The 16,183-nt window shown below is 42.5% G+C and overlaps 1 protein-coding gene across 3 annotated transcripts in view; it reads right to left on the reverse strand.

Moving 5' to 3' along the window:
* Positions 1–16,183, reverse strand: part of IFT56 (intraflagellar transport 56) — a 61,869-nt gene that overhangs the window by 22,522 nt on the left and 23,164 nt on the right. For all 3 annotated transcript variants that reach the window (XM_058655066.1, XM_058655065.1, XM_004594371.4), the window contains 5 exons: positions 13,100–13,245; positions 11,700–11,871; positions 5,037–5,111; positions 2,396–2,498; positions 885–940 (listed from right to left, as the gene is read on the reverse strand). In XM_058655066.1, the coding sequence (XP_058511049.1) occupies positions 885–940; positions 2,396–2,498; positions 5,037–5,111; positions 11,700–11,871; positions 13,100–13,245 (552 nt within the window). The remainder of the gene's footprint in view (positions 1–884; positions 941–2,395; positions 2,499–5,036; positions 5,112–11,699; positions 11,872–13,099; positions 13,246–16,183) is intronic.

The following is a 16,183-nucleotide window of genomic DNA, read 5'->3' on the forward strand; positions in this document are numbered from 1 at the left end:
TCAGGCCAGGCTGCAGGATCCAAAGACAAAGGTTAAGCTGCGGGATGGGCTATGGTCAGGCTGGGTCAGAGCAACCACTGGCAGATGCAAGAGCTGTGGCTGGGAATGGGCTGGCCAGGGAGCCAAGGGGGGCTAAATAGGGCTGGAGACCGAACAGACCAAACTACTGTAATCACCAGAGTGCATATTGGCTAATGTGCATGACAGACTGAGCTGAACCCAGCACTGGCTGCCACACACAGGAGTCAGGTCTGGGGTCACCTCTGGTGAGATTTCTTAATCTGGACCACTGGTCTTAAAACTCCAACCACAGGGAAAATGACAGGTATCAGAATGGGCAAACTCCTTGGTTGCTGAAGCCGGTGAGGTGGACAGCATGCTCAGATGCACATGGGGGACATGTCAGCTCATTTGAGGCCTGCAGAGGACGTCTAGTACCATGGATGGCAGAGCAAATTGAACAACTCTGTCTTGCAAGCTCTGACAGCAAGTATCTGCACAAGTAGAGCCTTTCAGGTGGACTATACTAGCCAACGGACCTTGGAAGGATTTCCTCAATCCGGAGCAACAGAATCAACATTTCAAAACTATCAAAACCACTTAAGCAGTGCCCTGGGAACACATGCTCCACACTGGGGACCCTGGGATGACACTGAGTGGCCCTCCCCCCTTCTTTCTTCCCTTCCTCCAGATACAGGAAGACAAAAAAATGGATAAATCCTCAAATAAAAATTTTTTAAATGCTCCTTGGCACACAAAGGAAATAGAGAAAAATGTCATCATATACCCCATATATATGTGTAATTATGTCAACAAAACAGCTGTCAATAAAATGTTTAAATGAAGACAATCTTTTCTTCAGTGACAACACAATGCTCCAGTACCTGAGGAGTAGTAGGTTCTAAATCCTTAATTAAATTATAAGCTTCTTGTACATCATCTGAAATATAATAAAAAAAGTACTAGTTTACATTCCAGAAAACTTCTTGGTAGCAGTCCCCCCCAAAAAAAGAAGATCCTTTGGTATTCAAATATTTATGGGAAATATGATGTTTATTTGTTTTCTAGCTCCCCGTCAAGTTCAGTGTTGAGTAGTTATTCTGTAGATGAATATTCTTAATAGCATAAAACCATGAAGTCTCTAAAAAAATAAGCAAGAAGATAACCAGGTGTTAAATGCCAATAACAAAAGGAAAATGACCATGTTTTAAAGAGATGTGTGCGTACATATGTGTGTGTATTATATATATGTAAAATGTATCTTATTTATTATTTTTTTCACTTTAAAAGCAGTTATGGAGCTTCCATCTGTTGGTTCACTTCCCAAATGGCCACAACAGCTAGAACTTAGTTCATCCAAAGCCAGGAGCCAAGAGCTTCTTGCAGGTCTTTCACGTGAGTCCATGGGCTCATGGATCTCAGCCATCCTCTGCTGCTTTCCCAGACCATTCTCAGGGAGCTGGATGGGCACAAACTGGTGCCCATATGAAATGCTGGCACAACAGGCCGATTACTCATTATACCACAGCACTGGCCCAGAGATATATGTTATGTATATAAGAATGAAATAACAAATACTGACATTTATTTAAAGTAGTTTAGAAAGAAAAATGGGGGACAGTATATTAAAAATGATTGATTATGTCTTGAAAATTGTTAAACCTGTGATGAGTATATGGGGTATTCCTTGTACCACTTAGTTTTTGCTTTTGCTTGAATTTCTTCATGATAAAATTAGTTTATAAAATATATTTCTTTAATCCTTGTTCAACAGTCTATTTCTATTTGCTTCCGTAGCATATAGAGCAGACTGAAGGTTCATATTCTTATTCTTGATGAGGGTAATGCGACCTGGCTGATTTGCACTGTGTGTCTGAGGTCCTCAACAAAAAGGCATACAGCACACGGTAGCCACTACTAGGGACTCTTCACTGCTAACAAAAGACTGCTTCGGGAATGTGGCTAACTTTACCTGGGTAATACCTATCATCTTTTTTTGAATCATAGCACTTCTCATAAATGCTTAGAATACAAAGAAAAAGAAAGGCATACAATAAACCATCTAATGATAAAAGTATGAAAGGAAATGTATGCATGTTCTATAATGCAGGAAATTGCAGAAACACAAGGAAGGGAAAAATCAAAATAGAATGAGAGTAAGAGTAATAAAGAAAACAAAATGGGTGAAAAGAGGGTAGAAATCTGGATCAGAAAGAAGAGGATGAAGAGAAAAGGCACAAATAAGCGCCAACTGATTTTTTTTTTTACCCTATGAATCTGTCGCAAATTTTTTCAAAGCAGTATGGATTTTAGGAATTTTAGAAGGTACTTCAGTTAGAGATGGAATATTCTAAAATATCTCATCACAAGTAAGACCAAGACACATTTGTCTTACCTTGACGAAGGTAATAAATCACTAAATTTAGCCTCGCTTCAGGAATCACATCAACCAGGGGAGGTAAGACTTGCAAAGCTCCTTCGCCTCCTCGGAAAACCACCTAGAGATGGAGAAATTGTGTTACCATGGCAACAAGCATGTCCACACTTCCTACTGGAAATGCTGAAGGAGCTGCCACCTCTAGCTGAGCTCATGATATCCAGCTGGGACAGGCCTGGGAGCTGCATCCCAGGAACTTGTACCGCTGGCTGGATTTATCATTGCCTAATGAATCCCTATGTGTTGTACCTTCTCTTCTTTTCCCTCCCCTCGGCTTGATTTTTAGGTATTTTACTTTCTGCTCTAAAAGCTATCTCTACTATTACTCTCTATGCCCCTACCCATTACATTTTTTATTCAGGATGCCACTTCGTCTTATTACACATCTTTGTCCATGGATTTATGCTACACCCACCACAATATAATTTCCATCTTTACTTTAAGGAAGTTTGTGTTTACTGTGGATGCTCAAGCCCTTACAACTGTCACTGGATTGACACTGGTTATGAAAAGATGGTTACATTTTTTAAAATTCTCTCTATACATATGAATTGAACTTCACTGAAATAAAGACATTAGCTAAATCACAGTTAGCAGAGGCCAGCGCTGTGGTACAGCACGTTAAGCTGCCGCCTGAAACACTGGCATCCTGTATGAGAAAGGGTCTCAGCTCTGCACTGCTCTGCTTCCAGTCCAGCTGCTGCTAATGAACCTAAGAAGGCAGCGGAAGATGGTCCTCTGCCCGCCGTGTGGGAGACCTGGATGGAGTCCCAGGCTCCTGGCTTTGGCCTGGCCCAATCCTGGATGTTGCAGCTCTTTGGAGTGAACCAGGAAATGGAAGATATCTCTTTTTTTGTGTTAGCTTCTCTCTATAATTCTGCCTTTCAAATAAATAAGTAAATAAATCTTTGGAAAACAAAACGAAGACAGTTATTATTGTACTCATTCACTTTTTTTCTTCAAAAGAGCTATCATATTTCAGTATTAGTATTATACTAATGTCTAACTTTTGGGCTTATGAAGACTGAATAAATTAAAATAGACCAAAGAGTGATATACAGTAGGTAATGCTCCGTTTCATTAATTCAGTAAATAGTCATCAGTATCTACTATGAAACTGCTATGTAATAAGCACTGACGTTACAGTAGGAACAGGTCACTTCTTTGTCACCATGTGGCCTATTCAAGTGCGCAGAGATCTTAAAAAGCAAACAAGTAAATATGCTGTTAGATAATGATAAGCACTATAGAAAAAAGCTTAAATTGCAAACAATGCCATCCATGAAGGGACAGTTTATTTTGTGCCTTATTGTATTTCCAGAGTATAGCATAGTTTCAGGCACATAGCTAGTTGCTTCACAAAAATAAACAGAAATCAAGGCCTTTAAACATTACTTAATCTCTTCTTTCTATCTCAAATGATATAATCTGGTTATATTTATATTTATTTTTTCAACCTCTTTATAACGTTCCCTTCTTTTGCCAAGATTAATTCCCTCGCCTGTCATCTTGATCCATGACTTCTAAGTTCTGTGTCTCCACTAATCATTGTATCTTCAATCTTCCCAAATCCCTGGTCCCTCTTCTCAACTTGAAGCATACACAAGGGCTTTTGGGCTCTTGAGAATTCTTCCACTTGGGTATCTTGATCCCTCTGCGGTGCCCCGTTTTTCTCCTTCCTTTCGATGCCACACCTCAACAGTATGAGACTTGCTCCTTCCATTTTCTTCACTCATTCACCATTCCAGGCTACTATCTTTAATGGATAATTGCTTACAAAATGTAAGCTGGCTTCAATTTATAAAATATTTCAGAACAGAAATGATAAGACACAGAATCACTTACTAGCAAACTATCTGAATCAAACCCTCTGATGGAGCTATGAGTAAGGGAAAGAATGGGGAAAAAAAAAAAAAGTATAACATAGAGCCAAGAAAAAAGCATCAGTTTTTAGACACTGGCAATAAAGAAAGGGGAGAAATCTTAAAGAGCTGTAGTTTTTAAACTAGGATATAGAGAATTCCTGCTAACAGGGGGAAATCGGGAGAGACAGGTGTGGTTATCATCACCGCTATCAGATGAAGAACCTGAGACATGGCAAAACTAGGTAACTCAGCACACATTGCTGAGTGTTTGTGTCGAAAGCAGCAGGTCTGCATCACGGTCAATAAAAGCAAACAATCTGAGCCTGGACTTTGAAGAAGCAATGACCATTAATAATCTGGTCCCTGATCTAACAACTCTTATCCAATTTCACTTGGCAGTATTTCCCAGTGCAAACATGAAGTTCCAGTAAGATCAAATCTACTCACATCCCTGCCCACATATCATCCTTACTCTGGTGCCACATCCCTGCTGAGAATGCAACCTCTGTATCAGGCAGCTTTCAAAGGACAGAGCATCTTTCCTAGGTCTGCTAATTCTCCAGGATATGTTCCGTTATCTTTGTCAAAAAAACAGAGCACTTGGATCTAAATGGATTTGCTCTCCTCCACAGCAAGAAGACATCCCTTTGGAGTGAAATAATATTTCTCTTTCCAATTGCATGGTGTACTAAAACAGAGTAAGACTGAAGTCAATCAATACAGGAAACTGTTACCAGATTGTGCCTGATGAGTTCTTTGGCAAATTCAAAGGATGAAGAAGCATTATCCATCAAGCTTTTAAGTTCTGCCTGAAATTTAAAAGGGAAAGGCATGTAAAACTCACAAATGTATCACATATTTACACGATGCTTTAGAGTTTATGAAGAATTTAACATGCTGTTTCATTTGATCTTCATGACTCTAAGGCAACATAATTATGCACAATTTATAAGTGAGAACAAAAAGGCTTATAAAAGTTAAGTGATTTAAATCTTACACGAAACAGCATGTTTAAAAACTGTAGCCCCCCAGTCTGAAGACTCCTAGTGTTAGTTTGCTCCCAGTGCTAAAACTGCTAAAGGGGCTAAGTTCTTCATTGCAGGATTCTTCACTCTGTTCCACGGGATCCTGACATCTCGTAGTTCCTTCTCCCTACCAACCTGCCCCTGAATTACATAATACAATTCAAATGCCATCTTCCTTCTTTATCCATCTGCCACATCTATTGCATGCCTTCTGTATTCTCTGGCTCTCTTGTGTGACCATTTCTATGATCTTGTTCACTAGCATCCTACATTCATTTCCCTCTTCCTCAGCTTTTTTCCAGTACCAACCCGGCAGTTCATAATTTCCAGCAACTGTCTTCTTACCCTTTATCTCCTTTCATCAACGAGTAGCTGAGTTTTCCCCCATTTTGTAAGGTATCTATAAATATGTAACATGCCATATTGAACTCAAGAGATTGCACTACTAAAAACACTTTTCCTTTCCACTAAATAGATTATTCTTATTGCTTACAGTAAAGAAATATGTAGTATATTCAGACTCAAAATACCAAGTCATCAGGGCCAGTGCCATATTGCAGCTAGCTAAACCTTTGAATACAGTGCCAACATCACCCACTGGCACTGGTTAGAGTCCCAGTGGCTCCATCCCATCCCAATGAGGATTTTCTTCCAGTCTGGGAGTACTTCCTACTAGTCTGGGAAGGAAGTAGGTGTGGGGGGGAGAGGGGGAGGAGAGTCCTTGGGTCCCTGCATCCATGTGGCAGGCCCAGAGCAAGTTCTAGGCATCTGACTACGGATTCACCCAACTTTGGCCATGGAGGTTATTTGTGGAGTGCAACAGCGGATGGAAGATCTGTCTCTCCCATGCTAACTTTACTTCCTAAATAAAAATCAATCTTTTTAAAAAACAAAAAGTCACCATAATTACTAACTGCCACTTGTTTTCCATTGAAACCGGCAGTTATTCCTTGTGCCTACCTCACAGAGGCTTCTATGGACCATGGAGGTTGTGAACCTGCACACGCTCTGTCCCAACATGGCACTGTGGGAAGTTCTGCAAAAGGCATGACGACTGAAGGCAAAGGAAATGGTAGCACCACATCAAGTTCTCGCTTGTTGTTTTTCATAATCTTAGTAGTTAAGTTTTTCTGTGTAAAATGACTACATTTGGAGCCAGCACAGTGGTGTATAGACTAATGTTCCTGGCCTTGTAGTGCCAGAATCCCAGAGAAGCGCTGCTTCTAGTCCTGGCTGCTCTGCTTCCAATCCAGTTCTCTGTTTATGCCCTGGACAAGCAGCAGGGGATGACCCAAGTCCTTGGACCCCTGCAGCCATGTGGAAGACCTGGAAGAAGTCCCTGGCTCCCAGCTTCAGAAGGGCCAAGCTCTGGCTGTTGTGGCTATTTGGGGAATGAAGCAACAGATGTAAGATCTCTCTCTCCCTCTCCTTCTATATCTTGGCAGCTCTGTCAAGTAAAATAAAGAAATCTTCCCCCCTCCAGATCATTAAATTCTTAATTGTTCTCACTAATAAATACAAATTCATTGTGTCTGATCTCAATTGGGAGTGCATGTTTGCCTTGCAATTTTTATTAATCTCTTCTCTTGTCCACAGCAAAAATCGCAGTTTTCAAAGCTTTTTGGTCTCAACATCCCTTACTACTCTTTCTTTTTAAAATATGTATTAATTCTTTTTAGTGGAGAATCAGATATACAGAGAGAAGAGGAGAGACAAAGAACAAGATCTTCCGTCCACTGATTCACTCCCCAAGTGGCTGCAATGGCCAGAGCTGCATTGATTCAAAGCCAGGAGCCAGGAGCTTCTTCTGGGACTCTCATGCAGGTGCACAGTCCCAAGGCTTTGGGCCATCCTCCACTGCTTTCCGAGGCCACAACAGGGAGCTGGATGGGAAGTAAGGCCTCCAGGATATGAACTGGCACCCATATGGGATCCTTGCGTGTGCAAGGCAAAGACCTTAGCCACTAGGCTACTGTACCAGGACCTACTCATTTTTTTAAGGTTTATTTAATTTTTATTGGAAAGTGAGATTTACAGAGAGAAAGAGAGACAGAGAAAGATCTTCCATCCCTGGCATTCCTCAAGTGGCCACAATGACCAGAACTGAGTCAATCCAAAACCAGGAGCCAGGAGCTTCTTCCAGGTCTCCTACATGGGTGTGCAGAGTTCCAAGGCTTTGGGCCATCCTCTCCTGCTTTTCAGGCCACCATCAGGGAGCTGGATGGGAACTGGAACAGCCAGGGTATGAACCAGCACCCATATGGAATTCCAGCAGTTGCAAGGTCAGTATTTAGCCACTAGGCTACCACACCAGGCCCCTTATACACTGTTAAATATTATTGGGGCACACGCTGTAGCATAGGCAGGTAGGGCTGCTGCCTGTGACACCAGTTATGTCATATGGCATCTGTTTCTATTTTAGCTGCTGCACTTGCAACCCAGCCCCAAAATACTTATTCTAAAAGTGAAGGAGAAAAGTGGAACCCAAATAAGTAAAAATCCATCAAGGCCAGTGTTGCCCTTAGAGGCTTTACTGATTCTGTAAAAGGAAAATGTTTAGTTGACAGTCTTGCCAGACAACAAAGACAAAAAAAAAAAGACAAGACCCAGGACAAGCACAAGCACACAGTGGAAATCTCACTGGAAACCTTGCTTGCATCAACTGGAACTCGACAGGAGACACTGGCAAGAGAGGGATGAGCTAAAACTAGAATTGGAACCTTGTGCAGCATTAGGGCCCAGTTAGAACCCTATGAGCAGCTCAAGGAAGCCTCAAACCTTGAATTTGGCTAAAGGTGGTCTCCAGCTGACAGAGCAATCATACGTCAGTTAGGGAGAAATGTGTGTTCACTGTGGGCTCTAAATGATTCCTAAAATAATTTTTTCAAATATGTGTCCAATACCCAGTCAACAATAATGTCATATACAAAGAAATAAGACTCCATAAAGAAAAGCCAGGAGGAGCAAAGGAAAACAAAATCCAACACACAAAAACTACACAAAGTCAATTTCTCAAACTCAGATCACAAAACAAAGCTTTTATAGTTTTAAGAAACGGTAGTCACAGAAGGAGAAACAGGAAGCTATAGAAAGCGAAGCTCTTAAAGGAGAAGAACTTCTGTAAATGTAAAATACGATCAGTGTAATCAATAACTGCAGCCAAGTGTTCAGGAAATGAGCCAACAATGCCTTCAGGTTTTTCTTTTCTTCACAGCCGACTAGTAACTATTAATGCAAAGTCTTCTGGAACAAACTCAAGTTTCCACATATCCAATTACTAAGTGTGTCTATAGGAGCTTTTAGATTATAAGCATCTGATTTGCATACCCAATAAAATTACACCCAGTATCTGCTGGCCAGAGATAAACTGAATCCCAGAGCTGGATACATGTATCTGTGTATACACATGTATCTGTGTAGGTGCATAACAGCAAAAAGGAAAGTATGCCTACATTTGTATTAAGTTGGAGTGGTTATTTCTGTGAGTTTTTGATAAGGGCTTAGAAACAGAATTTGTTATATATTACGTTATATAACATTGGGTAAGTTACTCAAAGTATTTTAAGAATTAAGTCAATCACTACAAATTTTTTTCATACTTGCTGTAGAAGAGCAGCATAGCACTGATGTCTGTGAGATATTGAAATATATAATAAGGACCCCATTGCACAAATTCTAGAAGAATTCCTGATTTTGAAATAGGGTAATAAAACCATCATAATTTAATATTGGTCATATCCTATGGTTACCAAAAAAGTTTTAAAGATACCTTTGACACAGCTTCTGAAGTACATTGTAAAATCAGTATGTAAACTATACTGACAGAACTTCAAGGGAAAAGGCACAACTGTTAAGGTGGTAAGTGTAGTCTGATGTCCTGACTTGGTTAGGTTTCCAAAATATTGGTGAATCATACTACCTGTATCAGAGTATGGAAAGTCATGTGCAAAAGAAAAAGGTAACTATTAAATAAATTGAACAGAACATGGAAATTGGCTGTAGGCCAGTGCAATGGCTCACCAACGCAATTCTCTGCCTCTTAGTGCAGGCATCCCATATGGGCACCTGTTTGTGTCTCAGCTGCTCCACCTAGTGGATGAAATACCTCTTTCTAGCTCTCCCTCTCAGTAATTCTGACTTTTTTTTAAATATATTTATTTATTTTATTGGAAAGGCAGATATACAGAGAGAAGGAGATACAGAGACAAAGATCACCCACTGGTTCACTCCCCAAGTAGTTGCAATGGCTGGGGCTGAGCCAATCCAGAGTCAAGAGCCAGGAGCTTCTTCTGGGTCTCCCACACAGGTGCAAGATTCCAAGGCCCTGGGCCATCTCCAGCTGCTTTCCCAAGCCTCAAGCAGGGAGCTGGAAGGAAGGGAAGTGAAGCAGCTGGAAATGAACTGGTGCTCATTTGGGATCCTGGGTGTGAAAGGCGAGGAGGATTCAGCCACTAGGTTACCATGCTGTTGACCCCACCCCACACCCATACACATATCTTTCAAAAAAACAAAAACAAAAACAGAATAGGCAACCATGCTGGCACACTGGTATAGTTAACACAAATTTGACATTAACCAGACCCAGGATGCTCCCAAACTATTAGCTGCTTTTCTCCCAGCAGTGTAACACTTGCCTGGATACAATGTAACCTGGGCAGTTGTCTGCAGCTGGGGGAGTCATTCTGACTTTCAAGCAAAATGAATCTTCAAAAAAAAAGAGCACATTTTGCAAACTTTCTGAAGACTACAATATGTGTTTCTTTGTGTACATGCATACTTATGTGTAAAATGTTAAATAACCTGCTATTTAAAACATGTTAGGTAAGAAAAAAGAGAGATGATAATGTATGGCCTAAGCGCTTTCCTTTTCTACAAAATGACAGCACAGCAGCATGTATCCACAGGCTAGTCAGGGAGATTAAATAACACAGTGTTCTGTAGAGCCAGTGCCTACTGCTTAGCCAATCCATGACTATCTATAAAACATCAATCATTTTTACCTCTTAGAGAAGTTGAGTTGCGCAAAGCAGAGGAAGAAGGAAATCCTTGAGGAGGGAGGAATGATGCGTTGCAAAGCTGTGAATGCTAACACACGAGGGGAACAACGGAAGAGCTGAACCAGACAGGACAAAACTGACTGAGGTAGGAAAACAACTTAAAGGGCCACATGAAGAAGTGAGGGGCTCCTGGCACAAAGCAGTGGCAAAGGAGAAGAGGGAACAGATACAAGAGCTAAGGAGGATGCGTGACTGACAGGAACTGGTGGGTGATGCCATGGAACCAGGGAGAACAGGCAGGTCTCTGACGCGGCTTGCTGGGTGAATCTTGGTGATACCCAACCACAGAGACACAAACATAATTTAGAGAAAGGAGTTGAGGGCCCGGCGGCGTGGCCTAGCGGCTAAAGTCCTCGCCTTGAATGCACCGGGATCCCATATGGGCGCCGGTTCTAATCCCGGCAGCTCCACTTCCCATCCAGCTCCCTGCTTGTGGCCTGGGAAAGCAGTCGAGGACGACCCAAAGCTTTGGGACCCTGCACCCGCGTGGGAGACCCGGAAGAGGTTCCTGGTTCCCGGCTTCGGATCGGCGCGTACTGGCCCGTTGCGGCTCACTTGGGGAGTGAAACATCGGATGGAAGATCTTCCTGTCTGTCTCTCCTCCTCTCTGTATATCCGGCTTTCCAATAATAATAAAATCTTTAAAAAAAAAAAAAAAAAAGAGAAAGGAGTTGAAACATTTCTTTTTCTTTTTTTACGATTTATTTTTATTTTTATTGGAAAGTCAGATATACAGAGAGGAGGAGAGACAGAGAGAAAGATCTTCCGTCCGATGATTCACTCCCCAAGTGACCCCAGTGGCCGGTGCTATGCCAATCCGAAGCTAGGAGCCAGGAACTTCTTCCAGGTCTCCCACATGGGTGCAGAGTCCCAAGGCTTTGGGCCGTCCTCGACTGCCTTCCCAGACCACAAGCAGGGAGCTGGATGGGAAGTGGAGCTGCCAGGATTAATACCCGCACCCATATGGGAACCCGGTGCATTCAAGGTGAGGACCTTAGCCACTATGCCATTGTGCCAGGCCCAAATCGAAGCATTTCATTTTCAATGTATTTAAATTGATGTAAGACATTTGGGCAAACCATGTACGATATATTAGCCATAATACTGGGAACCTGGAAGCTAATGTTTTTTTTTTATAGAATATCTGCTAAATATAAATACTCATACAATTAGATTCTTGTAGCATCACACTGGCAATGACAAAGTGATATTAGTTGAGATGTATAGGTAACGTAGACTTTCATGAGTAACCTAGACAGTATAAAGCAGTTCAGATTGGAACTGAGTAAACTGTAAAACACATTCCCATCCCTACCTCAGCGGCTTTGCCGTTGTAAAGGCGAAAATGATTACAGGCCTTGAGATTGAGTGCGATGGTACTCTCAGGAATCTGCTGGAGGTAAACAGCCAGGACCTCTTGAGACACATCGTAGTAATCCAACTTGTAGTAGCAGAGGGCCACATAGACATTAAGGGCAAGGTATTCCCTAGCAGACGAAAGAACTGAGGGTTAACACTTTGTCTACCTCACAGAAATGCTGTCAAATGACATCTGCACAATAAGGCCAAGATTCCTGTATTTGCTTGGCAAAGAAAGCAAGCACAAGTGTTACTCTTTCTGTACTATAATATTTGGGCATTTTGGTTTAAGTAATGGATGATAATTGGAAAAGGAAGGGGAAAAGATTTTCTGCTCACAGTAAAAAAAAACAAAAAACAAAAACAAAAACAAAAGCCACATGGTACAACTGAACCTAAATGCAGACAAGCACACGGCACCCAGAGAATGGAGACGGGCAAGCTGCCTTCGTGACTGGGAATGAGAACAGGAAAATAATGAAGAGAACTGAAGAAGCAAAGTGGATGAGGCTTTTGGGGATGAGAGAGGACAGACAGCTATCCAGTGATACGCTGGGTGATACTTCTTTAGAATGGTTTGTTCCTAATTTGGTCAGTACCTACAATATAACTGTGACCCTGATTTTGCTATATTTAGATCATATCTTTTTTTCTTCTTTTTTTAAAAAGATGCATTGACTTTTATTACAAAGTCAGGTATACAGAGGGGAGGAGAGACAGAGAGGAAGATCCTCCGTCCGATGATTCACTCCCCAAATGGCCACAGTGGCTGGAGCTGAGCCAATCCGAAGCTAGGAGCCAGCAGCTTCTTCCAGGTCTCCCACACAGGTGCAGGTCCCAAGGTTTTGGGCCATCCTCAACTGCTTTCCCAGGCCACAAGCAGGGAGCTGGATGGGAAGCAGAACCACTGGGCTTAGAACCGGCGCCCATATGGGATCCCGGTGCATTCAAGGCAAGGACTTTAGCCACTAGGCCATTGTGCCAGGCCCCTAGATCATATCTTTTCAACAGCGGAGAAAATTGATTCTTATTGAGAAGAGAGAAAAATCACTCTTTTTACATATAAAGCACAGACATAGGACATAAACAGATATATAGATATATTTTATATATACATGCATACATATATATGTATTTATAAAAAATTCTACGGGAAGAAAAAAATTAGGGAGGAAATTGTCTTAGAATGCCCCTTGGAAGAATGGTAACAACAAAAAGGAAGAAAAAACATATTATCATCTAAACAGATTTGAACACATTGTGGTATTAGATTCAAAGGACACTACATTGTCAAACAAGTTACAGAAGAAACTGACAAAACGAAAGAGACTCAAATCAGCATCAAAGGTGACAGACCTGTTATCTAGTAGTATCCGCTTATATATATCGATAGCTTCCTGGTAATGAGAGCGCATGTAGTGGATGGAGGCCAAACTGAGTTGATCTTCGGTGATGTCTTGAAGATTCTGATGGAAGTTCATCAATTTTTTCTCATCGTTAAACTAAAATTGTGACAGAGGAAAGGTCGTGGAAAGATTCATCTCAGTGTGCAACGAACGAGTTAAGTCAACCAAAGGTGATGTGATTTCCACCCTTGTTTCTCCTTCCGCTGGTGTGCCCTAACCTCTCCCCATCTTCCTCAGGCTCCGTTGTCTTTGGTCTCTCCTTCAGAGACAGACTGCAAACAGCCTCTGCAGAGACGGCCTTGACAATGGAAAGCTTTGAAGTTATGGCTCATGCTAACTACCTGATCCTTCCCTGGCTTTCTTGTTGCTGTCTTTTTTTTCTTTTTAATTTATCTTCCTCTCTCTTATTTTCTATGTCTCTTTCCTCTTAGCCTTTACAATTTTCTATCTTATATGCTTATTTTCTTAAATTTTAACCATAAATAGCAGCAGCGTGTGGTTTATATGTGAATCAGGGCAGGTAAATTTTTAATAGTAATCTTTGATGTGTGAAATGCTCACTTCTGCCTGGTAAGAGACCAGCTTATCCACTTACAATATTTTTTAGAGACTATTTACAGAAAACAGCACATTCAGAAGCTAACCTCCAATCAGCTCTCTGATACTTCAGACAACTTCTATGATCTGCTTGATTTTTTTTTCTCAATGACAGGCCTCCAAGTCAGCCTTGGAAAGGTTTCTATTGATTCTACTTTCTTTAAAAAAAAAAAAAAAGATTTCATTTATTTATAAAAAAGAGTTACAGAGAGAGGAGAAACAGAATGAGGTCTTCTATCTGCTGATCTCTCCACCGATGACCACAATGGGCCGCACCAGGTCGCAGCCAGAAGCCTAGAGCCTCTTCCTGGTCTGCCACACCGGTACAGGGCCCCAAGCACTTGGGCCATTCTTCACTGCTTTCCCAGGCACATCATCAAGGATCTGGATTGGAAGTGGAGTAGCTGGGACTTGAAGTAGCACCCAAATAAGATGCCGACATTACAGGTGGCAGTGTAACTCACTACACACAGCACTGGCCCAGCTCTAACTTTCTTATCTGTCTACACTTTGATTAGCTGGTAATAAACATCAAGAAAAAAAAAAGTTCCACTGGCTCCAGTGAGCAACAGCAAGTGCTGGATCCCTGCTCAGTCTGACTTGTTCCCATATCTGGCTGAAACACATGCTGATGGGAGCTGCAGCCTTGCTGAGCCTGGTCCACTCACAGCCCAAGCTCATATACTCATCAGTTGGAGCTGCAACCCAGGAGAGGAGTCGTCAAGTTCCCCTACTAGGCCCATTCCCAGCCCTGGGTCTTGTGTGTGCTGGTGGGTTCTTTGACTCAGCCTGAACTGGCCCACCCACAATCTCAGTTCTCACTGGCGGGTGTTGCAGCCTAGCCCAGCCAGGCACAGTCCACACTCTGTCCTGGCTCTCATGTGTGCCAGCAGGTGTTAAGGCTTGGCCCAGTGCAACCTGTCCCAGATCTGGGCCACACAAACACTGATGAGTGCTAAAGCCTTGCCTGGCCTGGCAAGCTCCCAGCCCTGGCTCTTGTGCTCTCCAGCACCAGAAGCTGTTACCTAGTAGGAGAGTTCTCCAAGTGTTCCTACCAAGTTTGCTTCCAGCCCCGGATCTCATGTATGCCAGCAGGGACAGCAGCCCTGCTTGGCACATCTGCCATTAGTCATGGCACTTGCATGTGCCAGCAAGTGCTATAGCCTGGTCCCATCCAGCCTTCTCCCAGCCCATGCTCCCATGAGTGTCAGGTGGGTTTCTGTCAATTGAGTTCCGTGGTAAAACCTGGATTGGCCCATCACCACTCCTAGCTCTCTGCAAAAGCTGGGGAGGGCTGAAGTCCCACAGAGGTGAGCCCACAAATCCCCTACAGAATCTGCTCCCAGATCTGATTCTTTCATTTTCTGGTGGGTGCTATAGCCCAACCTGACATGGCCCAATCCCTGTGCCAACACTCACAGCAGGTACTGCAGCCTAGTCCAGCCAGGCATGTCCTCTAGCCCCAGCTTTTACAAGATCCAACAGCAGGTGTGAGATGCTATTTAACCCAGCCCAGGTCTCCCATATGGACAGGTGCCTTGGCCTGACCCAGACATGCCCTTCAGTTCCCCCCTCCCCCAAACCATTCCATCTTAGACCCTTTGCCTACCTGCTAGTGCAGTGGCCTGGTCAGTGGAAGACCCCAGAAGTCATTCCTTCCTTGTCAAACATGCCCTTAGCTGCTCCCACTTCAATGTCTACAAACCCCTTCCCCGGGCAATCTGCACCCCTACTTGGGGGATGGGATGGCATGTCCCAGCATGGAGTTCTCCGCTTTCCCCACTTATCTTTGGGGGAAAAAAATAAGCAATTATGCTGGCATACTGGTATAGTCAATACAAATTTGCATTATCCAGGTCAAGAATGCCTGCCAATTATTAGCTGTTGGACCCCCCAAGAACTTGGCCCATCCTCTGTTGCTCTCCATGGCACATTAGCAAGTAGATGAATGAGAAGTGGAGGGACCGGGACTGGAACTGGCATTCATATACAATGCTGGAATGACAGGTGGTAGCTTAACTGAGTATACCACAATGCCACACCCTCCAATGTGCATCTTAACTGCTGTGCCAAATGCCCGCCCCTACTGTATATTTCAAGCAATCTCTAAATTATACATAATACTTAATGCAAAATAAATGTTAAGAGATGGATTGTTTATATAAACACTTGAGACTGTAATTGTCCATTTCAACACTGTTTTGTTACATATCGTGAATAATGCAGTACTAGTTATTAATTGTAATTCCTCTAGCACCCCAAGAGACATGCACTGGCACCTATTCCTACAAGAAGGTTTTTGATTCCTGTTTTCACCATTCTTGTGACGCATTTTTATTTCAGTAGCACGGTTGTTAACTTCACATTGATGAAAACTTATTATTTTCACCCCGATGTGGTCTGTGCTCACTGGTTCTGTGAGTTAATGGATATATAA

Source organism: Ochotona princeps, chromosome 25, assembly GCF_030435755.1.
Source record: "Ochotona princeps isolate mOchPri1 chromosome 25, mOchPri1.hap1, whole genome shotgun sequence".
Lineage (NCBI taxonomy): Eukaryota > Metazoa > Chordata > Mammalia > Lagomorpha > Ochotonidae > Ochotona > Ochotona princeps.